Below are 22,629 nucleotides of genomic sequence, written 5' to 3'. Positions count from 1 at the left end.
TGGCAACAAGCAATCTGGGAATGGAGGGGCTGGCAGGTCACTTGAATTTTTTGTTGTTGTTTCTTTTGAACCCAGGGGTGCTTAACTACCCAGCCACATCTCCAGCCCTTTTTAATTTTTATTTTGAGACACTAAGTTGTGGAAATTCTCCCTAAGTTACTGGGGCTAGCTTTGAACTTGCAATCCTCTTGTGCCCCTGCATCAGGCTTAAATTTCTTAGTAAATGAATAAACAAGAGAATATTTATTTATTTTTAATTACTGAGGCTTGAACCCAGGGGTGCTGTATCCCTGAGCTATACCCCTACATCCCAGTCCTTTTTATTTTTTTAAATTTTTATTTATTTATTTATTTATTTAAAGAGAGAGTAGAGAGAGAGAATTTTTAATATTTATTTTTTAGTTCTCGGCGGACACATCTTTGTTTGTATGTGGTGCTGAGGATCGAACCCGGGCCGCACGCATGCTTGGCAAGCACGCTACCACTTGAGCCACATCCCCAGCCCCTCCTTTTTATTTTTTGAGATACAGTTTTGCTAAATTGCCCAGGTTAACCTGGAACTTGCAATCCTCCTGCCTCAGCCTCCTATGTAGCTGGGATTACAGGTGTGCACCCCTGCACCAGACTGGAATTAATTTTAATTAATCTAAAAAATGTAAAAAAAAAAAAATGTGATAAGAACCTTCACTAGGGATACTGCAAAGACCAAGCCCCAGGCCCTGCCCGCCTAAGACTCACGGTCCAGTGGGGGATACAGACTAGTCCCCAGACAGGGACAACACAAGTAAACAGGGCTGGGGGGATCTATGGGGCTAAGGGAGCTCAGCAAGACTTCTTGGAGGAGTGGACAGCAGAGTTCTAGAGGACAAATGGAGAGTACAGAAAGTGATGAGAAAAGACTGAGGCCAACAAATTAGCAGGTGCAGAGATCTGCTTGTGGTGTTGGGGGGGAGGCTTCATACATACTTCACATTTCCATCGAGGGAGCTGGGTGTTCATGGTGACTACAGCCAAGGGTGTGGAGCAAGAGGTCAGCAAGTGCCTGTTTCTTCATGTAATTAAATTTTAGGCTGTGGAATTTAGATCTTGAGGACATTAGAGAGCCATGGCAGGTTTTGAGATTTAGGTTGGGGCAGATTTGTGCTCTAGGTTGATTTCTCTAGTCACCAGGTTAAGAGTGGCTGGGGTGGTGCACACTTGTAAATCCAGTGGCTCAGAAGGTTGAGGCAGGAGGGTCACAAATTAAAAACCAGCCTCAACAATTTAGTAAGGTCCTAAGCAACTTATTGAGACCCTGTCTCTAAATAAAATAGAAAAAAAAAAAGGGGGGGGGGTTGGGGATGTGGCTGAGTGGTTAAGCACTCCTGGGTTCAACAACTGGTACAAAAAAAAAAAAAAAAAAGAGTGGCTAGAAGAGAGGAGGAAGCCTGGAGAGTAGGCTGCCGGGGCTGTGAGGAAAGGCTTGGAAGAGGCCCAGGGCAGTGGCATAGAGAGAAGAGGAAGCATTCAAGAGACATTTAGAAGGCAGAACAGGCAGGATTTGTGGAGTGGCTTGCTTTCCAAGGACAACACGGGGCAGGAGTAAATAGCCCAGGGGTCTACCAAAGCTGGGTGTGATGACCTGACCTCGGAAATTATGCTTCAACTGCCTGAGACTTAATGTGCTCATCTGCAGAATGGGGCTGTCCTGCTCAGTCAGGGGGCTTGTGCATGCCACGTGATAATAAAGGTACAGTTGTTACCATTCCCCTAAGGCCTTTATTGGGTCCACCCTGATCCCTGACCTAGACCACTTCCCATTCTATAGCTCACCCCTCCCGTCCTTCACTTATCTATTGGAATGTTCCCCTGCCTCCTCACCAGGTGAGGTCTCCCTGTTAGGTGCCCTCTTTCTCTACCTTTGCCGGTAGCTATCACCTTTGCAGTTGTTCATTACTTGTACAATACGTGACTGCTTCGTGTTTGTCTGCCCCCACTGGACTGGCTGCACCAAGAAGTCAGGGCTAGGGTTGTCATCACCCTCGTGTCCCCAGCACCATCCGGATAAGTGCGTGAATGATTCAATAAATAAGTGAGCAAACGACTAAATGAATGAGCCAGTGAAAGAGAACAATCCAAAGTAAATCCCAAATTGCAAATATTCTAGGATTATATAGATGAAATGTTATTCATCTTCTAGAATCATGTTTTATGTTCCCGGGGAAAAGTAAACAGAGAGACGCGGGTGGAAAGAGAATAAATTGCGAAGTAGAAAACTGCAGCGACATCTAGGTGCTGGCAGAAGGAGAGTTCTTTAGGATAAAACACTCGCTGGAGTTTAATTTGGAGGAATTGAAAAAAGAGGTCAGGACCACACGCCCGAAAGGTGGAATTGAACCACTCTGTCGCTAGACAGCTACAGGTTTGAAGCCTGCACCCCAGACCACTGAGGATCATCCGGGCGAGAAACCTACCTCCCTCGAAGCTATATAAAGTACTAAAAAGTCTACATTTTAGGGTCATGGTTATTTAACTCCGCCATGAAGTGGATAATGAATTACAAGACCCATAAATTATGTGGATCCTCTTATCGCAGTGGGGGTCTTTTTACAAGTTTTTTTCTAAGTTATGGCATCAATAGTACTCATAATGGAAATTGCCTAATTTACATGGCGCCTTGCATGCTGGGAATCAGCTCCCCGGGACCTGGCCAGTTATTAAAGGGACAGGAGTTCCTTTTTCCAAAGTGAAAAGTCAGTGTTATAAAGAGAACAAACTCAAAATTCGAAGCCCAGAAGCTCTATTCCCGGAAAAATCCCAATTCTTCTGCAGAAAATTGAGTGAGTTCCTGACATAGCATGATTTAGCCCAACTCCAGAGACGCCATGCAGGCAGCTATAGGGCTAGTGCGACGCCTGCTGTTCCCTTGTGTAACTGCGGGGGGATTTCAGAGCTCTTCGTGAACTTTATTGAGCTTCTACTGACTCCCAGGCACTGTGCTAACTTCTGGGAATGATAGACATATTGTCCCATTGCATTGAGACATTAGAGATCATCAATTTCTACACCTGCGTGTTATGGTAAGGGAAACTGAGGCTCAGAGACGAATAATACCACATCCCAGTTCACGCAGCCCATGCACCTGGGAGAATTGAACCCATGCCATTATAATTATTAGTACAAAAAAGGTGATTTTTTAGAAAACAAATCAGTGATTCCTTGACAGCAATAGTATTCGCTCGCATGAAATTCTCCCATGACTTCCAGCTCAGAGTAAAAGTCAAAGTTCTCTCCCTGGTTTACAAATCCCTACGATGTAACCCCCTTTCTGCCCTCTAACCCCATCTCCTATTTCCCCCCCTACACTTGGCTCCAGGCATGCAGCTGTCCTGCTGCTCACACCAGTCGCGCTTCCTCCTTTTGTTTCCGGGTCCCCCAGCCTCGGTTTCTTTTTCTCCATGTACTTGCCGCCTCCTTCCACTCTGGCTTCTGCTCAAATATTAACACCAACTGCCCAGTTTAAAATAGCAAGCCCTGTCACTCTCTCCCCTTCCCCTCCATCACCTCCATCACCTCCATCACCACTTGCTCCATGTCTATATGCCTATTGTCCGTTCCCGGGACAATATCAGCTCCATGGAACTGGGGACTTTTTGTTCATTGCTGTAACCCTAGTCCCTAGGGGTGCTTCACTAGGTAGGAGATGTTCAGAAAACGTTGAAAGGATGAATGAAAGAACGTTCTTACTATTTTTCTCTGAGCCTCAGTCTCCCCATCTCTGTAGAGCTCTAATACACTGATCTCACAGGATGAATCATTCTCAATCCATGAGTATGCACGTCTGGTATTGAGTCAGGCAACTGGGAGGCTCTCAAGAAAATTTATTTCCATCCTCAACTTTTTTTTTTTTTTTTTTTTTTTAAGTGGAGTGCCAAGGATGGGCTTGGGGCTTTAGCTATTCCTGGACCCAAAATTCAACCAGCCCCTCTTCCCGGACTTTCTTTATTATTATTATTATTATTATTATTATTATTATTATTATTATTATTATTATTATTTTAATACTGGAAACTAAACCCAGAGGCTCTTCACCACTGAGATACAGTGACATGGCTACATCAACGTTTATAGCAGCTCACTTCAAAATAGCTAAACTATGCAACCAACTTTGATGCCTTTCAACAGACAAATTCCAAGTCCTTTTCATTTTTAATTTGAGACAGGGCCTCACTAAATTGTTGAGGAGCTCTTTAAATTGCTGAGCTGGCCTTGAACTTGTGATCCTACTGTTTTAGTCTCCTGGATCCCTGGGATTACAGGTGTGTCCTCTCTGCCACGCATGGGGCTTCCCCTGCTCTCTGATAGAAGAAAAAATACTTTGCCTTAGAAAACTAAGAATAATAGCATCTCAGAAATGTTGCTATTCTTTTTAACTTGGAAATTTAAAATATTGTGCCTGCTTGGAAAATACAGATTCAAGAAAAGCCCCCTGAGCCCCCTTTGTCTTAATTATTTTTTAGTTGTTGAGGGACCTTTATTTAATTTACTTATTCATAGGTGGTGCTGAGAATCAATCGATCCCAGTGCCTCACACATGCTATGCAAGCAAGTGCTCTACCGCTGAGCTACAACTCCAGCCCTGCCCTTTGTTTTAGATAGCTACAGTTGGGCATCTCCTGTAAACAAAATCAGTGCCTGTACTAGTACTTAGAATATCATTATCTGTCTCCTAAAATGGCACATCCTCTAGTGGCAAGTGATATGAATTTATGTGATGCATGAATGGATATTTTAAATGTTAATATTTTGGGGTTTATCTTTACTCTTCTATTTCTGGCAAGTAATACTGACTTCCTTTCAAGGTGGGGAAATAACTTTTTTTGGCTTCTTTTTAGATATATACGACAGCAGAGTATGTTTTGACATATTATACATACACGGAGTGTAACTTATTCTAATTAGGATCTCATTCTTGTGGTTGTACATGATGTGGAGTTAACTGTCATGTCTTCATATACGAACACAGGAAAGTGACGTCTGATTCATTCTACTGTCTTTCTTATTTCCATCTCCCTCCCTTCCCTTCATTCCTCTTTGATTAATCAGTGAACTTTTCTTCCCTCTCCCTTCCTTATTATGTTAGCATCCACATGTCAGAGAGAATATTTGCCCTTTAGTTTTTCGTGATTGGCTTATTTCACTTGGTATGATAGTCTCCTATTCCATCCATTTATTGGCAAATGTCATGATTTCATTTTCTTTATGGCTGAGTAATATTCCATTGTGTATATACACCACATTTTCTTTATCCATTCGTCTGTTGAAGGGCATCATAGTTGGTTGCATAGTTTAGCTATTTTGAAGTGAGCTGCTATAAATGTTGATGTAGCCATGTCACTGTATTATGCTGATTAGGAAATAACATTTCTTTTTCTTTTTTTTAGTTGTTGATGGACCTCTATTTTATTCATTTATTTATATGTGGTGCTGAGAATCGGACCCAATGCCTCACATTTGCTAGGCAAGTGCTCTACCACTGAGCCACAATCCCAGTCCCCCAAAATAACATTTCTTTATAAAATATTTTTGTTCTATTTAGTTTTGTGTGGTGCTGGGGATGGAGCCCAGGGTCATGAATAGCTAGGTAAGTGCTACCACTGAGCTACCTCCCCAGTCCTTTTTATTTTTTGAGACAGAGTCTAAGTTGCTGAAGCTGGTCTCCAACTGTGATCCTCCTGCCTCATCCTCCCAAGTCGCTGGGATTATAGGTATGCGCACCACCCCCTTCCCCAGCCCCAGCTTTATTTCTTAATCAATTTAAAGAAAAATATCAGGTAAATTGCAGAACAGTTGGTTTAAGGGACATGAAAGACAAGAGGGGCTGAAAGTTTGGGAAACCACGTCATGACTAACAATGGCAGGTTCTGTTTACTGAGCATTTATTATACGCCAGGCCTGGTAACAAGGGCTTTACATGTAGGTATAGTTAGGGCGACAGTTTTCCACTGGGGTGAAAGTATGTATGGTCGAGGTCATACAGCCAAGATGTAGGGGAGTTGAGATTCAATCCTAAATCCGTGGATTTTTAGACTTCCTCCTCCTCCCCCAGTTTAGGTTTGGAGCCCGCAGCTCACAGACGTCATGAGGGAGGTAGTTCCAAGACAATGGGGACGGAGAGCAGTGGGTGAGGAAGGACATTTGGGAGGTCGCCTAGACACGGCCTCCTGACTGATTAGGTATTGGAGGGAGGCAGGGGTCTGGGATGTAACGACATGGGCAAGTCCCTGAGTTGGAAGTCGGGTAGGATGAGGAAGAGGTTTGGGTATGTGTGTGGGGTGAGGGAGTCTTCCACAAGGTCAGTGGACAGTGGCCTGGGTCCCAGGTGAGATGGCTGCACAGTAGGCAGCGTGGGCTCCATTAGTGACGTCTGCTTGCAGCACGGGCACGAAAGTGGCTGCCAAGGCTCAATTAGCCCTGCAATGGGCGGTCTCTCAGCCTCTTCCCTGGATCATTTAATACTCTAAACAGATGGAAGCAGGGGGCTTCTTCCGCAGAGATGGGTGACGTTCTCCTGCAGTGTCACTTAAGTGCTTTCCAGTGCAGGAAGGTGAAAGCTGAAGGGGACTTGAAGCACAGGAGCCGTTGGTTTTCCACAGGAGTCTTTATTACAGTGTAAATCCAAGCGCAGGCCTCCTTTGGGCCCCATGCAAAGCCCCTGCTTTGGGGCTACCGGTGTCCTGGAGACACCAACCCCTCACAGCGCTTCCAGCGGCCGGACCGCGGAAGTGCAGGGCGGCGCCCTGTCTAGTCAACTACAAGTCCCAGCAGGCCTCGCGGGCAAGGTGCCTTGTCTTCCCCACACTCCTAGAGCAGAGCCACTTGGGAAATGTAGTCCTGGCCGCTCAATTTGAGCTCTTTCCCTAGGGGGAGTGATCCTGACACCCACTGGGAAATGGCTCAGGCCGAAGAGCGGTGAGGGTGGGGGTAGCCAGGAGATGGACTGGGACAGAGAGCTGCTGGGGTTGGGGGAAGGCGTCCCTCGGCAGAGACACCCCTCTCATTCGGCTTTGGCTTTGGATCCGGAGGCTGCAGCTGCTGCTGAGGCAAGGGCTCCAGTCCCTGGGATTTTAGCTCGGATCCTGAGGGAGAACGGCTTGGGGTCACCAGGTGTGGTCAGAGATGCCAAAGGCCATGGAGACTGGGAAAACTGAACTGGGGAACTAGTCGAGTACCCCAGACCAGCTCCTGCCTCCACCTAATGGCCTAGATTGGAGTCATCTCTCATCCTGCTCTGAGAAGGGGGCATGTAGCCCCAAGAGACTTAGAGACCAATGCAAGTGTCTGGGAAGATAAAAGGAAAAGTTCCCATGCTCCCCATTTCCCCTCCCGTCCATCTCCGCCTCAGGCCCTTACTTAGCTTTGATGTGGCTCAACTGATTGGTCACCAATCCCACATACTGGTCGATCTGGGCCTGGGGAAACCAAGGAGGAAAAGAAAGAATTGGAAGGAGTTCTCTTCAGTTCACCTCTTAATCAGAAGCTGTGGGGAGTGGCCCACCACTCCATCTTCAACTCTAATAAAGTCCCCTTGGATGACAGAGGTTCAAGTGTAAGGTCAGTGGCTGGGCCATGTTCCCCATGGGGCAGAGATGTCAGACCTGCAAGTATCTATCTGCCAAGTGAGCCTCTGTCCCTCAGCACCTTGGTTGATCCTTGAGTTTGTGTCTGTGTTCGACTGCGTGTGCTGTGAGGTATGGAAAGCCTTAGAGAGTAATGAGTCCCTGAGTGAACTGATTTAAATATTAGTTTAATTCACAATGTTAGCTGACTCTGTGTGTCTCGGTGACTCCAGTCTGTGAGTTAGGTCCACCTCTCTGGCAGGACATGTATCATTTGGCTCTCAGCTGGCTGAGAAGGAAGTGTCAGTCCACCTGCCTGACTCTGGATAGGATGTATGTCAGCTGTCCTGGACATTCCAGTGGTCGGGATTACAATCACCTCTCCCAATTTTGACTGACATGAGAGGCAATCCCTGACTGTTTCAGGTAATGAAGGCACTTATCAGGGTGCCTGACTTTGGCTGGGATGGGTGTCAGTTAGACCCAGCTATTCGTAGGCTACATGGCATTGATCTGTCTGCCTCTGTATTTCGGTCTCAGTAGTATGAGGGGGTGGGGGGGAGGCAGCATGCTCCCATCTGCCTGGATGAGTGCTATTCAGCCCCAGGATGTAGCAGAGAGAGGAGGCAGCTAGTCTTGCCCTCTCTGGCTAGGACATGCCAATTGGACCTTGGAACTGCCATCAGCTACCATCACACTTTGGATCTACCATCAGAGGCTGAGTTAGTCCATCTGCTCTGGGTTGGGGCATGTCCGTTGGATCCTGGTTCTATCAACTAAGATGCATATTAGACATATTAGACTCTAGTTCTGATGAAGGGCAGCAGCCAGAAACCTGGGTCTGGCTGGGACATCTGTAAGTGGGACCTGGTTCTGGAAGGGAGGTTTGTCCTACCACCCGTGTTTGGCCCTGGAGCTTGCCACACGCACCTGGTGCTGCCGATACAGCAGAGGAACGGTGAATAAAGCAATCACTCCTGCAGGACAGAGACGGGGATCAGGGGAGACGTCTCCTGGGAGATCAACAGCTCCAACTGGAGCTTTATCCCCCATCAAACTCCACAACCCACCTCCCCATGTTGCCCTCCACAGACACCCCAGCTCACCCAGAATGAGAAGAGTCAAGCCGTTGAAGACGGCACCCACGAAGGTCAAGATGTAGAAGAGGAGAGCCAGCTGGGGGTGAGGTCAGGGTCATCAGGGTCTATGGGCTGGGAACTTACCCAGCCATGGTCCTCCCATCCCCCTCCCAGAAATGAGTGCTGGGAACCCAGGAGGGCTGTGGGCAGGGGCTTCAGGACACCTTGAGGGAATCCACCAGGTCCTCGACAAGAAAGAAGTGCCGCAGCTGGGTGGCTGTAGAAACCACGTGGGAGGAGATCTGCTGGGACAAACGTTCTGTCTGTTCCCGAGTCAAGGTCAGATCCACATCCAGGTAGGCCCTGATGGGACAAAGGGGTGTGGAGTGAGTTAGTGGGTGCATGGGGCTCAGAGTGGGAGGAGGGGGGCTCAAACAAGGGCAATAATGAGGGTTGGGGACAACACCAGTTAGGACTAAAGGACAAATCAAAGAAACCACTTGAAGAGGGCTGGGGTCAACATGGGGGTCATAAGAAGGAATCAGGAATTAAGGGATCCAGGTTAAGACCAGAGATTAGGATTGTGGGTCAGAACCCGCTTTAAAGTCAGGTCAGACTAGAAAGTTAGAATGAGAAGGGGCGGGGCCAGTACCAGATGCCAGTTAGTGCCTGACTTGAGGTCACGGGTCATGGTTTAGGGCCAGTGCTGGGGCCTGATGGAATTGGGGTCAGGGGTTCTCACTGAAAGGGGTTGGCGCCATCCCCCCGGTGCACAGCCTGCAGCACTTTGCGGTAAACCCTGAGAGAGATGGTGCCGCAGAGCAGCAACAGAGCCACGTGGGCGGCCACCGACACGATGCTAAAGTGCAGGAGGCAGAGGAGGGAGACCATGAGGCCAGTGAAGACCACGCCTGACGTCCTCGTGTCCTTCCAGTACAGCAGGTCCGCCACTGTGGAGGGGGAGGCATCAGGCTGCGGCTGGAATCTGGCCTGTCTGACCTCTTGATCCCCATTTCTGTTCCACACCCGCACCATGCCTTCTAACAGTGCACCTGTCTGAGCCCTAAACGGATTTCCTTTTTTTGGGGAGGAGGGGCAGATAATGAGGATTTAACGGGGGGGGGGGGCAATTTACCACTGAGTTACACCCCCGGCCCTTTTAAGTTAATTCATTAATCATTTTTGAGATAGGGTCTTGCTAAGTTACTGAGAGTCTGCTTAAATTGCCGAGGCTGGCCTTGAACTTGTGATCCTCCTGCCTCAACCTCTAAAGTCACTGGGATTATAGGCATCCGCCAATGGGCCCAGCTTTAATTCATTGTTTTTAAGAGCTAAGCGACTTTCCCCTAGTGTGGCTATTCTTTTTTTTTTTTTTTTCTTCCTTCCTTCCAGGTACTGGGGATTAATCCCAGGGGCAGGCATTCTACCACTGAGCTATACACCCCAGCCCTTTTTATTTGGGGTCTGGCTAAATTGTTCAGGCTGGCCCGGAACTCACTATCCTGCTCCAACCTCCCCTATGGCCAAGATTACATGCAAGCACCTCCATCTCAACGCCTCAGTCATTTCATTCTGCTGAATCCTATACTTATCCCAGGGTCTTTCACTCTGTTTCCTAACCCCTCCTCCCCTTGACCCCAACAGTGAGGCGAGCACCCTTCTTCTACAGATATTCTTACCTCCTGGAGCTTCTATTTCTGAGATAGACTCCCAGGGGTGGCATTGCTGTGTGGACCAGCTGTGTATTTTTTAATGTCATGAATTTTGTCAGGCGGCTTACCAGCAAGACTCACAAGTCTTATTTCCAAGAGCAACAGAAGAGTGATCTTTTCCCAACATCCTGCCCGGCAACGGAGGTTGTTCTTTTTCAACAACCTATTTTTTTTTGCCGGCCTGACAATGTAGTGATAACTCCTTGACAGTCTTACCAACACGTTTTCCTAAGTCTTCAATATATTCATAATACCATGCTCCTTTCTAAGCCCTAATTCAAATTTCTGACCCCTTTCAGAGATGCTAACTCACCTCTCAAGCCTTGCCTGAGCCCTGATCGGTGACTTCCAGGCTCCAAGGTTTCAACTGTCATCAACCATCCTCCCAATAACCCAGTCTCACTTCAGCCCCAAACTGTGAGCTCAGTGGTCTTCTATTTCCTTCCAGACCCTCCCCATCCTCTCACCCTCACTCCAAATCAAACTGACCCATCCTACCCCCACACCAGCCCTCTCACTTCGGTATTCTCCCTATACCCATCCTGGCATTTACCTCCAAATAGGAAAGGACCCCCACTCTCAAGTGCAAAGCCCTGCCAGGCAGGTTCCCCAAAGTCCAGGCCAGTAGGTGGGGGAGGGGCCGGGTCGCCTGAGGCGGGGCCTAAGTTTAGGCATGCTGGGGGGAGGGGGCCTAGCGCTCGCAGCTGTGCTGGCTTGTCCAATCCCTGAGTGACAGCACCGCCTGGGCCTGAAGCTGGGGGAGGGGACCTTGTTGCTCCCTAGCCTCAAAGCCCTGGCTTGGAGGAGAGGGGGACCCCACAAGCCCTCCAAGCCCTCCCTAGACTCCCCCTGACTCCCCCCAGCCCCAGCTTGCAGTGCCGGGGAATCCCCGACCAATAGGAAACTTGCCCCAGATTGGGGCGAGATCAGGGCACATCTGTACCTTTCCGCTGTCCCCCAACCCCAGTCCCAGGCTGCCCCATAAACCCACCTTTACTCCCCATCTTGACTCTAAGGGAGAGGCTGCAGACACCACTGCTTCTCAGAAATTTTGCCCACTTGTGGAACCCGCAGGGAGGGAGTAGAGAGGCGGAGCCCCTGTGTACGCAGCCAATGGCTGTCCATAGAGGTGTGGCCAATTCCAAAATTGGAACTCTTTGTAAACAGCCAAGAACAGTGATGTCTACAACCAACCTATGGCGGTTCCTGGAGGCCGAGTACGTTTAAAAGTAAGGCTGGGTCTATTCACAATTGGTCAATAGACATGGTCAGGGAAGAGAAAAATTTTAAAAGGAGTAGAATTTACTTATAAAAATATCATAGCCGGGCGCAGTGGCACCTGCCTGTAATCTCAGCAGTTTGGGAGGCTGAGGCAGGAGGATCACAAGTTCAAAGTCAGCCTCAGTACTTTAGCAAATCCCTGAGCAACTTGGCAATACCCTGTTTCAAAATAAAAAATTAAACGAATTGCATACAGGAGAAAGCCTATATTTTCAGAGATTTGGCATGTCCACAATCGGCATGTACGGAGTCCAAAAGAGGGAGGATTCATTTTTAGCAGTCAGTCCTAATGCTTGAAGGAGGGCTAACTTCTGGAATGGGAGGGTGACTACATAAAAGGAGCCAATGGTAATCTCAGCTAAGGGGAAATTATGCTAATTTCCCCACTGTCCTGTGTTCCTTTGCCAGGTTGGCCCCTTTAACTTCCAGCCCTCCCACATTTAGCCTGCTGTAGTCCAAGGGAGCATCTGCTCACACACTGCTTACCTAGAATGTGTGGCTGCAGTGTGAATTCTGACTGATTCCTGCTATGGAGACACTGTCCCAAGACTGGCTCCGGCTCCAGTGGTCCCCATGGCTCCTCTTCCTCGGCCAGCGAGGGCTCATCAGGCCCAGAGTTGGAATCTGGGGATCCTGGTTGGGATGGAGTGCCAGCCTCAGGTGTCCTACAGCTGGGGCTGGGCTGGGGGGTCAAGACCTCAGGTGGCGAGGACTGAGAAAATCCGCGTTGTAGGTCCAGTTCTGGCACAGTAGAGAGAGAAGGTCATGAGTATTCTCCTTGGAGGTGCCCCAAGAGACCACCCACCCCTCTTGGCTTAGGTCCAACTTGGACACCTCACCTTCCTTAGCCGCTCCCTCCTCCAATCCATCAGGTTCCTCGTCTTCCAGAGGGGTGGAGCTGCTGGTGGCGGAGTCCTCCCCAGATCCCACTCCCCTAGCAGCCCAGCCCAGCTGGTCCAGCCGGAGCCTCAGGTCCTCCAGAGGGCGTCCAGCAGGAGGTACGGTGTCAGGATCACCCCGGCGTCCAGGCTCTGGGGACTGGCTCAGACTGGGGATGCTCTCCAAGCTGTCTCCTAGTCCGGGCTGAGGGGGCAGGTCTCGGGGTTCTGAGACTGAACGGCCCTGAGGCCGCGGGCGGCGGGCAGCTGAATCTCTACGGCCCCCAGTGCCCACCACACCATCGAAGGCGATGTAGGAGAAGGTCAGCTCCCGGGGGGTACCCCAGTCTTGGGACGTGGTCTCCTCCTCCTCCTCCTCTGAGAATTCCCGGGCTGTGTGCAGCTCCCGAAAATCTGAGTCGTCGTTTCCTCCTGTTGGGCAAAGAAGGGCTGTGAGCAGAATCCTGACCTACACAGGTGCCCCTTTCAGTTCCCACCTCATATCCACCCATCCACTTACCTTCTGTGGAATCAGGGGTAGAAGAGGCTGTAGATGGAGCTTCTTCTGCAAGAAGAAAAGAAATCAAGACTCTTAAGAAGCTTATAAATTCTGAATCACAGAAGTGCCAGTCCTGGAATCTAGGATGATCTGATTTAAGGAATCTTAGAATATTTTGAGCCACAGGATCAGGACATTCTGCATATAGACTGCAAAATCTTAGCATCACTGCTATCAGAGGCTCAGAGTCTAACAAGTAAGTTCCTGTCCAGGAATCTTAATCTTTTTTTTTTTTTTTTTAAAGAGAGAGTGAGAGACAGAGAGAGAGAGAGAGAATTTTTTAATCTTTATTTTTTAGTTTTCGGCGGGCACGACATCTTTGTTTGTATGTGGTGCTGAGGATCGAACCCAGGCTGCACGCATGCCAGGCAAGCACGCTACCACTTGAGCCACATCCCCAGCCCAGGAATCTTAATCTTAGAATCTTCAACTTAAGGATCTTGGGAGGTTTCAATTTACTCTTTAAACAACCATTTACTGAGTGCCTACTATGTGCCAGGCACTCTTCTAGGCCCTGGGAATACACCTATGAGCAAAACAAAAGTCCTGCCCTCATAGAGATTACATCCTATGGGAGAGGCAGACAATACATAAGTAAATATATGACATAGGGTCTTAATAAGTGTGTGAAGAAAAATAATCAGGGTAATAGGAGAGAAGGAGAGGTGGTGCTGAATAAGATGGTGGTGCCAGATAAGATGGTCCCGAAACCTTCTCTGTTAAGATGATATTTGAACAGAGGCCTGAATGAAGTAAGGAAGCCATGAGGACCTCTAGGAAGAGCTTTCCAGGCAGAGGGGAAAGCTAGTGCAAAGTCCCTGAGGCAGGCGCTATGCTTAGCATATATGGTGAGTGGAGCAGTGTGACTGGAGCAAAGTGAGGGGGAGAAAGGGCAGGAGATGACAGGAAGACTAGCAGGGGTGGGGTGGGGAACAGACCAAACAGCAGGCACTCACTTTATAATGCGAGATAAGAACAAGATCTTAGAATGTTGGGATGAGACTCTGAAATTCTTAGAATTGGGGCATCTGGACACTCCAGACATGCAAGTGGCTAGATCTGAGAATGTTGCCATCCCCAGCTGTCAGAACCTCTCTGTGTGGGACAGAGGATGGTAAACACGGACTGCTAGAGCTCTGGACTTAGAGATCAGGAAGATCAGACCAAGCATTTTCAACTGGGAATCCAGCCCCTAAGAACTCGGTTGAGGCTCTGCACACAGGTGATGTCTGCACATAAGGTTTGGAAATTGAAACAGGACGCCCCCTGCCCCCACCCCGCGACTTCGGCTGGAGAATCAGAGGCCTGGAGCTGAGTGGGTCTTCCCCAGGATTACCACTAATGAGTGGAAAAGCCTGCTGAACACCCAAGAGTCCTAGCACTAACCCAGGGATGGCTTTTCCAGAGACAGGGGATTGGACAATTTGGGCTAGATGAGGGCTGCTTCTCGGGTAGACTAAGAGGGTGGGTAATGGGAAGTCATACCTCTCTTCTCCATCCTGGCTCTGCCCCTCTATTCAACCCCCTCCCCGCCAGCTGCGGCCAGCACCAGAGCCCGGGGACAGCTCCCCGCGCACCTCCTCATCCCGAGGTTGGGCGGGGCGACACATCCCAGCGCCCTGCGCGCCGGGGTCCACTGTCCCCATCTCCTCCCTGTTTCACCCGGGTTCTCCAGGTCAGGCTGCCCCCGCGGCTGCCAGAGCGCAGGGGGGGAGGGGAGAGTTTCCTTTGTCTCCTTCGTCTCCTCCCTCCATCCTCGGCTCTCCTGCGGCTCAGCGCCCAGGGGATATCAGGAGGACCCCACTCGGGCCTCTGAGACCCACAACAGGCCACAGCCTCCCTACTCACTGCAGTGGGCGAAGACCGGCAGGACCTGCCCCATGGCCCCCCTCGGGCCTGCATCGGGACCCCAGCCCACTCCGGCTGCGCCGCCCTGGGCCCGGGGCCGCGGGCGCTCATCTCCGCCGCGCCCACGCCACCGCCGCCATCCTCGCCGCCTCCTCCTCCCGGGCTGCTCCAGCAGCCGCCGCCGCCGCCGCCTTCTGCTCGGCTTGGCGAGGGCGGGCGGAGCCGCGGCGGGGAAGGCACTGCAGCGCGGGACCGGGGGCGGGGCCAGAGGACCCGCGGGGCGGAACCGGAGGGAGGGCGAGGGGGCGGGGAGACACCGACGAACGCGGGAGAGGGCGAGGCCTTTTTACTAGAGGGGCGGGCTTAGGAGGTTAGATGGCAGGCCTAAGGGGCGGGGTCTATGTGGAAGTGGGCTCAGCCTTCGGGGGAAGAGGACAGATCCTGGGATAGGGTGAGGGGCCCGAAAGAATGCGCAAGCGAAAAGGACGGGGCGTGGATCCCAGAGTTGGTTGGAGCGGGTCTAGAGGTGGCACTGAAGAGTGGGAAGAAAGAATCTAGCGCTCGGAGATATGCTCCGAACCTAGGTTTGCAGAGGGAATGAGAAAGAGGGCGGGAAGAAAGTACTCTGAAACTTTCGAGGCAACGGGTGGAGCTCACAAGCCTGTAGGATTATTCAAAAGATTGGGCGGGGTCACAGCTAGAGGCGTGGCCTAGAAGGACTAGGCACCAGAGAGTGGCCATAACCTGGAGAGAAGGGGCCAGTTTCGACCAGCGGGAATTTAGGGGTGGGCTGAAGTTGAGGAGCTAGAGGCGATGCCAGGACTGCGAAAATTAATTTCTCTCTCTCTCTTTTTTTCTTCCAGTACTGGGGATTGAACTGTGCACAGGTCTTGGGACAGGACTGCGAAAATTGGAAGACTCAGGCTGTGGGCTTGAATTGATGGCAGGACCTGGAAGTTAAAGCAACTGGACCCCTGGAAAAGGGTCCAGAAGGGAAGCAGTCCGTAAAATAATGTACTTAAAGGTTTTGCTGGAGGCGGGACCACTGAGGTGGGCGGAGCTTGGATTGAACCGGGCTGGGATTTGAAGCCCACGAAAACACAGATTCTAGAGCTAATTTCTCTGTGACACCGATGAACATTTTCTGATTCAGTTTCCTCTTCTTGACGTATAATAGTGTAACGAATATGGCAGGTGCTGTGTAATAGTGTGCTGCTATCATTTTTTTTTCGGATCTAGAGCCCAAACCCCACTTTGGAGGTGCGGGAGAAAGTAGTCCCAGGAATGGAATTTCTTTTAGTGATCCGGCTTGGGTGCAGGTCAAGGGGTAGGAAAGAGATTTACTTGGTTTAAAATCTCACAGCGAGGGATTAACAGTGTGTTGAGGGGGGGGCGTGTCAGGTGCTGAGGGTGAAGCCTTCCTGATAAGAGATGGCGGCCCTTGCAGGTCTGCTGGAGTGTCTCCTCTGGCCGGCTCGCAAGGATGAAGAGGCAGAGAAGGAAGAGGAAGCTGGAGCCCAAGGGCCTCAGTCTCTCCTGGCTGCGCCGCGATGCTCCCAGAGGCCACACGGGGGTGTGGCAGCATCGTCCGGCCTGCGCCTCGGAGCCAGCGCAGCGCAGGGTTGGCGAACGCACATGGAGGACGCGCACTGCGCTTGGCTCTCCTTACCTGGGCTGCCGCCTGGCTGGGCTTTCTTTGCTATCCTCGACGGCCACGGAGGGGCGCGAGTTGCCCGCTTCGGCGCGCGCCACCTGCCAGGCCACGTGCTCGAGGAGCTAGGCCCAGCGCCTAGCGAACCCGAGGGCGTGAGCCAGGCGCTGCGCCGAGCCTTCTTGAACGCCGACGAGCGGCTCCGCTCGCTCTGGCCCCGTGGCGAACCCGGCGGCTCCACTGCGGTCGTGTTGCTGGTCTCCCCGCGCTTTCTATACATGGCGCACTACGGTGACTCGCGCGCGGTGTTGAGCCGCGCCGGCGCCGTGGCTTTCAGCACCCAAGACCACCGGCCCCTCCGGCCGCGGGAACGCGAGCGCATCTACAACGCGGGCGGCACCATCCGTCGCCGTCGCGTCGAGGGCTCTCTGGCAGTGTCTAGAGCACTAGGCGATTTTGCTTACAAAGCGGCTCCGGGGAGGCCCCCCGAACTGCAGCTAATTTCCGCGGAGCCTGAAGTGGCTGCCCTGGAACGCCAGACTGAGGACGAATTCGTGCTCCTGGCCTCTGACGGCGTGTGGGACGTTACGTCTGGTGCTGCCCTGGTGGGACTGGTGGCATCGCGCCTCCGTTTGGACCTGGCCCCAGAGCTTCTCTGCGCGCAGCTGTTGGACACGTGTCTGTGCAAGGTCCTGGGGGCAGGGCATAGTATCACTGAGGCTTGGGACATGGGGGAGATCTGCAGCATTTGTGGGAGAAGGGATTTTAATAGACCAGGGGTTGGGGAACAACTAGAGGGTGTGTATGCTGGAATGCGCAGGGCCAAAATACGGAGAGGGGAGAGCCTGTGGTATGGTTTAAGATACAAAGGGAGCCGGGGATGGTGGCACAAACCTGTAATCCCAGATGCTTAGGAAGTTGAGGCAGAAGGATCACAAGTTCCAAGCCAGACTGGGCAATTTATCCAGCCCTAAGCAACTGAGCCCTGTCTCTAAATAAAAAATAAAAAGGGTTGGGGATGTGGCTCAGTGGTTAGGCGCCTCTAATCCCCAGTACCAATACAACAACAAAAACAAACAAACAACAAAAAAACGGCACAAAGGGAGAGTAGTGCTAGACAAGTAAGTGGGAGGGAGTTAAGAATCACGTGGGGCTGGGGATGTGGCTCAAGTGGTAGCATGCTCACCTAGCATGCATGAGGCACTGGGTTCGATTTTCAGCACCACATAAGAATAAAATAAGATATTGTGTCCACCTAAAACTAAAAAAATGAATATTAAGAAAAAAAGATTGAAGAACTTCATATAAAAGGTGTGGTTCTCTTTTAGTAGGGTGGGGCTAGGACAGGGAGAGATTGGTGTAAGTGGGAGAAGGCTTGGTTTTGACTGGCAGATGGGTGAGACTTGAGAGGCATAGGCATAACTAGACTGCGGAGGACTTCAACTTTGGGGTTGTTGGTATACTTCTAAAGACTTGAAACTCTGCACAGTAGCCTTCAACCCTATGCTACCGGTGTCCTTTTCTCCACTTTATCCAGGGCAGCCTGGACAACATGACCTGCATCGTGGTTTGCTTCCCAGGGGCTCCCAGGGCTTGTGAGGAGGCCATCAGGAGGGAGCATGCGCTGGATACAGCCCTGGGCCGCAGAGTAGCTGGTGAGCAGGCACCCAGCGCCCCATGGGAGGGGCATTGGCAAGCAGGGGCTCTCCATAACCCTTAGCTCTTCTCAGAGCTGTGTGCCTCTGCTCAGGAGCACCCCAGTCTGAACACAGTTTTCAGGACTCTGGCCTGGGAGGACATCCTGGATTTGCCTCCTGGGGGAGGACTGCACTGCAAGTGAGTTGTGGTGGGGTGGGGTGGGGTTGGGGAGGGGTCATCAGAGGAGGATCTCCTGAGAGCCTCCCTCTGCTCTTCAGGGCTGCAGTCATTGCTGAAGCTTATTCTCAGCTCTTCCAGGCCTCAGAAGAATGTTGGGAGGTAAGGACCCTCTGGGTTGTTTATTTATATTATGCTGGGGCTTGAACTCAAGGCCTTCTGCATACTAGGCAAGCACTCTACCACTCTGCTACACCCCCAGCCTGTGTTCTTAAAGGTTTTTATTGGGGACACATAATCCAGGAACACATAAACTTCCTAGTGATGGGGAATCTGTGTGTGTGTGTGTGTCTGTCTGTCTGTCTGTCTGAGTGATGTTGCTGTTTTGTTGGGGGAGGTACTAGGGTTTTTTGGTTTGGGGTTTTTTTTTTTTTTTACCAAGAATTAAACCCAGAGGCACTTAACTACTGAGTCATATTCCTAGCCCCCCCCTTTTTTAAGAGAGAGTGAGAGAGGAGAGAGAGAGAGAGAGAATTTTTAATATTTATTTATTTATTTTTTTAGTTCTCGGCCGACACAACATCTTTGTTGGTATGTGGTGCTGAGGATCGAACCCGGGCGCACGCATGCCAGGCGAGCGCACTACCGCTTGAGCCACATCCCCAGCCCCCTAGCCCTTTTTAAATATTTTATTTAAAGACAAGGTCTCCCTGAGTTGTTTAGGGCCTCACTAAGTTGCTGAGGCTGGCTTTGAACTCACGATCCCCCTGCCTCCGCCTCCTGAGCCATTGGGATTATAAATGTGCCCCACCATGCCTGGCTGGAACTAGGGATTTCACCCAGGGACACTTTACCAATGAGCTACATCCCCAGCCCTTTCTATTAATTTGGGACAGGGACTCTCTAAGTTGCTGCAGCTGGCTTTGAACTTGTGAACCTCCTGAGTCAGCCTCCCGAATCACTGGGATTATAGGTGTGCACCACTGCGCCCAGCGGTGATGGGCATTCTGAAGCCAATGAGGGCAGGAACTTGCCTGATACATTAACACATGCTCACTCCTGGCCCTGAAGGGGGGTAAATGGGGGATGCGCATGCAGAGAAGAGCTCTGATTCCCTGCCAAGAAATGTAGCTCCTGTGGTGCTTGTAAAGCCCCATCAACCTAAGCACCACCTTCTCCCTCCAGGAATAAGGCAGAAATTTCAGGGAATACTAATGACCAATTTCAAGGCTTAAATGCTCTTCAGACACCACCAAGTTATCTAAGGATGGCCCAGGTCTTGCCCGGATAGCTGAGAATTTGGAGACATGGGGATTGGACTAAGGCTTGGGGTGGGGATCAAGGGAGGAAATCTGAGGGGGGATTGCCCCAGGGCATGGCAGAGAAGGGAGTTTGGTTATTATTATGAGAATGAGCAATGGTTGTTGATAATTTTTCAGCAGCAGCAGGAGGAGGTATTTGCCAAGATTCTTTGAGTTGTGAGTGACAGAAACCCAATTCACCCTGGGAAACCAGAGCGGGGAATTTATTGGGCCATGTAATTGAAGAGTTCAGGGGCTTCAGGCATGGCTGCTTTCAGTTGTCAGATGAAGTCATTAGGAACCATCTCTTCATTTTATTTTCTCAGAACTGGCTTCATTCCCATGCCGGGTCACCTCGTGAGGTAGCAGAGAGTGGCAGTTCCAGGCTCAGATGCCACTGTCCTAACTGTCCCCAGTGGAGAGAACTTGCCAATTCCCCTATAGTTGTAGCTGGTCCCAAGACTAGTTCTCTTGTCCACACTGGGTCACAGCCTGACCAGTCATGGTGTCTCCAATTGGCAAGACTGGGGTCATAAGCTGAAGTTGGGGTTGGGGTCCACTCCACTTAAACCTGATGGATTGAGTTAGAGCACTTGCCCAGTTTGTGCAAGGCCCTGGGTTTGATCCCCAGTTTGGGGCTGGGGTGGGGTGGAGATGGACCCTCACAAGAAAATAGGGTGGGTATTTCCAGAAGACAGTAAATGCTGAGAAGCAGCATGGCATTGATATTTACCTGCTCCCACACTTTGTGTTGCAGAAGGGGCAGGATGGGGCTGGGAAGCCCAGCAGTACCCATTTGAACTCTGCCTTGAACCTGGAGGCCTGACAGCAGTTGACCTTTGGGGACCCTCAGCTCAACTGGGACCCCATCAGAACTCAGAAAAAAAACTGCCCCTTCCCCAGCTATGTGAACCAGCGGAAGGAAGCAAGCTGATGGAGGAACTCCAGAATACTTATTTCCCCTTCTCCTACTTCTCCCTCACAGAAGAGACTGACTTATGAGGGGAAATTCCACCACCTTCTAGACCAAAAATAACCCAAAACCAAATGTTTGAAATACTTAGAGCTGAACAGATCCTAAGAGATCACCAGGTTCAATGACCTTCTTTTTCCATCCTATTTTCCATCTGTTTTTGAGGGGAGATGGATAGTTTCAATCACTAAATTTTAATTACATTAGTAATTCCAGATCATTTTCATATTAAAAAAATTATTTGCCTATCAGCAAATATGTAGAGGACACCTGCTGTGTTCCAGGACATGTTCACAGTTATGAACCAGGCCAGTCACCAAGACCCTTGCGCTCATGAAGCTCACCTCCAAACTTGGGGAGACAGAAAACAAGGGAACCAATAGATAAGGTCATCTCAGACACCGACAAGTGTCATAGGGAAAATAAAACAAGACATGATAAGAAAATGATGAGAGGAGCCATTTTGATTTTTAAATTTTATTTATTTATTTATTTTTGGTACTGGGGACTGAACTCAGCAGTGCTTTATCACTGAACTACATCCTCAGTCTTTATTATTATTATTTTATTTTGAAAGAGGGTCTCCCTAAATTGCTGAGGCTGGCCTCAGACTTGCAGTCTCCCAGCATCAGCCTGCCCAGTCACTGGGGTTACAGGTGTGTGCCAGCTTGGTCAGACTTTATTTTACTTTTTTTTTTTTAACAGTTTATTTATTATTTATTTATTTATTTATTTTTTTAGTTCTCGGCGGACACAACATCTTTGTTGGTATGTGGTGCTGAGGATCGAACCCGGGCCGCACGCATTCCAGGCGAGCGTGCTACCGCTTGAGCCACATCCCCAGCCCTTTATTTTACTTTTTAAATTTTAATTTAATTCATTTAGATTGGAGGAGGTACCAGGGATAGAACCCAAGGGTACTTAGCCACTGAGCCACATCCCCAGGCTTTTTATTTTTTTAAATTTTGAGACAGGGTCTTGCTAAGTTGCTTAGGGCTTCACTCAGTTGCTGAATCTGGCTTTGAACTTACAATCCTCCTGCCTCAGCCTCCTGAGCTGCTGGGATATGGGTGTGCACTGCCATGCCTGGCCGATTATTTTAGTTTTGAATGGGTAATAAATTCACCTAGTTTCAAGTTCAAAGGTGAAGTGAAAAGGCTTTCTCCATCCCCTCATCCTTCAGCCATTCAATTTTCCAGCCGGGGTAGCTGCTTCAACAAGGCAGGTAAAGTCTCTGAGGAGGGGACAGCTGAGCAGAGACTTGACACAGGAACCAGCCATGTGAAGAAGAGTGTCCCACAGCAGAGGGAACAGCCAGTGTGAAGGCCTAGGAGCAGGGCTGAATTGCCATTTTCTAGATGAGGTTTCAGGCCTCTGTGACCATAGGACTCTTTACAGTGTCACCCTCCATTCCATCAGTAACCATGGCAATGAGTTTGGAGTAAAGTTTTCAGGACCCTTTACCCAGCAGGTACAAATATGTATATGTCACCTTAGGTGTTCTTAATTTTCCCTTCCCTATATGTCATTCAGCAACTCACTTAATTCACTCAGTGACATTAAGATTTCACCAAGTCATTTACACGCCTCATTCTTTTAAGCTGCTGCCTAGCACCTCAAACAAGAGACATGGGAGGGTTTCATTATCCTGTCTTCTCAATGGTCATTTATTCTGCTTCTAATTTCTTCCTCTCAAATCACTGATGACAAAAGATTCTCTATCAGACTCCTCATGTACACATCCAGGAGTTCTCTAGGGGTCTTGCTATCTGTTTGGCACAGCATTAGAGCTAAGAATGCTTTTTACGTTTTTAAAAGAAAGGAAATTCCAAAGTTTTATTTTGTTAAAAAAAAAAAAAGATATTGGGGATGGGGTGTAATCCAACACTTGCCTAGCATTTTAGAAGCCCCTCTTTCTGTCGCCAGCACCATAA

At 49.9% G+C, this 22,629-nt stretch overlaps 2 protein-coding genes across 3 annotated transcripts; one reads left to right on the top strand and one right to left on the bottom strand.

Moving 5' to 3' along the window:
- Nucleotides 1–6,625: 6,625 nt before the first annotated feature.
- Nucleotides 6,626–15,124, bottom strand: RTN2 (reticulon 2). 2 transcript variants are annotated; one of them, XM_081273465.1, is made up of 10 exons: nucleotides 14,956–15,124; nucleotides 13,069–13,113; nucleotides 12,510–12,980; nucleotides 12,157–12,411; nucleotides 9,420–9,627; nucleotides 8,902–9,040; nucleotides 8,705–8,774; nucleotides 8,529–8,575; nucleotides 7,393–7,451; nucleotides 6,626–7,118 (listed from the first exon to the last, which is right to left on the bottom strand). In XM_081273465.1, the coding sequence occupies exons 1-10, from the start codon at nucleotides 14,987–14,989 to the stop codon at nucleotides 7,037–7,039; spliced, it is 1,410 nt and encodes a 469-aa protein (XP_081129591.1). In that variant the 5' UTR covers nucleotides 14,990–15,124; the 3' UTR covers nucleotides 6,626–7,036. The 2 variants fall into 2 exon arrangements, with proteins under 2 accessions (XP_081129591.1, XP_081129592.1); XM_081273466.1 differs by lacking the exons at nucleotides 12,157–12,411; nucleotides 12,510–12,980; nucleotides 13,069–13,113; nucleotides 14,956–15,124 and adding an exon at nucleotides 11,381–11,526.
- Nucleotides 15,125–15,409: 285 nt separating this feature from the next.
- PPM1N (protein phosphatase, Mg2+/Mn2+ dependent 1N (putative)) lies at nucleotides 15,410–21,087 on the top strand. Its single transcript, XM_081273486.1, has 6 exons — nucleotides 15,410–15,539; nucleotides 15,819–17,295; nucleotides 18,144–18,261; nucleotides 18,337–18,442; nucleotides 18,523–18,583; nucleotides 20,480–21,087. Exons 2-6 carry the CDS (start codon nucleotides 16,387–16,389, stop codon nucleotides 20,546–20,548), a joined length of 1,263 nt encoding a protein of 420 aa, XP_081129612.1. The 5' UTR covers nucleotides 15,410–15,539; nucleotides 15,819–16,386; the 3' UTR covers nucleotides 20,549–21,087.
- The last annotated feature ends 1,542 nt before the right edge of the window (nucleotides 21,088–22,629 follow it).

This window comes from Spermophilus citellus, assembly GCF_964194105.1.
Source record: "Spermophilus citellus genome assembly, chromosome: 18".
NCBI classification, from domain to species: domain Eukaryota; kingdom Metazoa; phylum Chordata; class Mammalia; order Rodentia; family Sciuridae; genus Spermophilus; species Spermophilus citellus.
Note: the sequence above shows the minus strand (reverse complement) of the source record. Positions and strands in the feature narration are given on the sequence as shown.

What these genes read in the sequence shown, in the direction of transcription:
- RTN2 (XM_081273465.1), bottom strand. Translation starts at nt 14,989, where the DNA reads ATGGGGCAGGTCCTGCCGGTCTTCGCCCACTGCA. An exon ending in ACTGCAGCCACACATTCTAG is followed by an intron (nt 9,628 to 12,156) that starts GTAAGCAGTGTG and finishes CCCCCTCCACAG; the next exon opens with TGGCGGACCTGCTGTACTGG. An exon ending in GATGGCGCCAACCCCTTTCA is followed by an intron (nt 9,041 to 9,419) that starts GTGAGAACCCCT and finishes TTGTCCCATCAG; the next exon opens with GGCCTACCTGGATGTGGATC.
- PPM1N (XM_081273486.1), top strand. Translation starts at nt 16,387, where the DNA reads ATGGCGGCCCTTGCAGGTCTGCTGGAGTGTCTCCTCTGGCCGGCTCGC. An exon ending in TGGACACGTGTCTGTGCAAG is followed by an intron (nt 17,296 to 18,143) that starts GTCCTGGGGGCA and finishes CACTTTATCCAG; the next exon opens with GGCAGCCTGGACAACATGAC. An exon ending in CCTCAGAAGAATGTTGGGAG is followed by an intron (nt 18,584 to 20,479) that starts GTAAGGACCCTC and finishes TTTGTGTTGCAG; the next exon opens with AAGGGGCAGGATGGGGCTGG.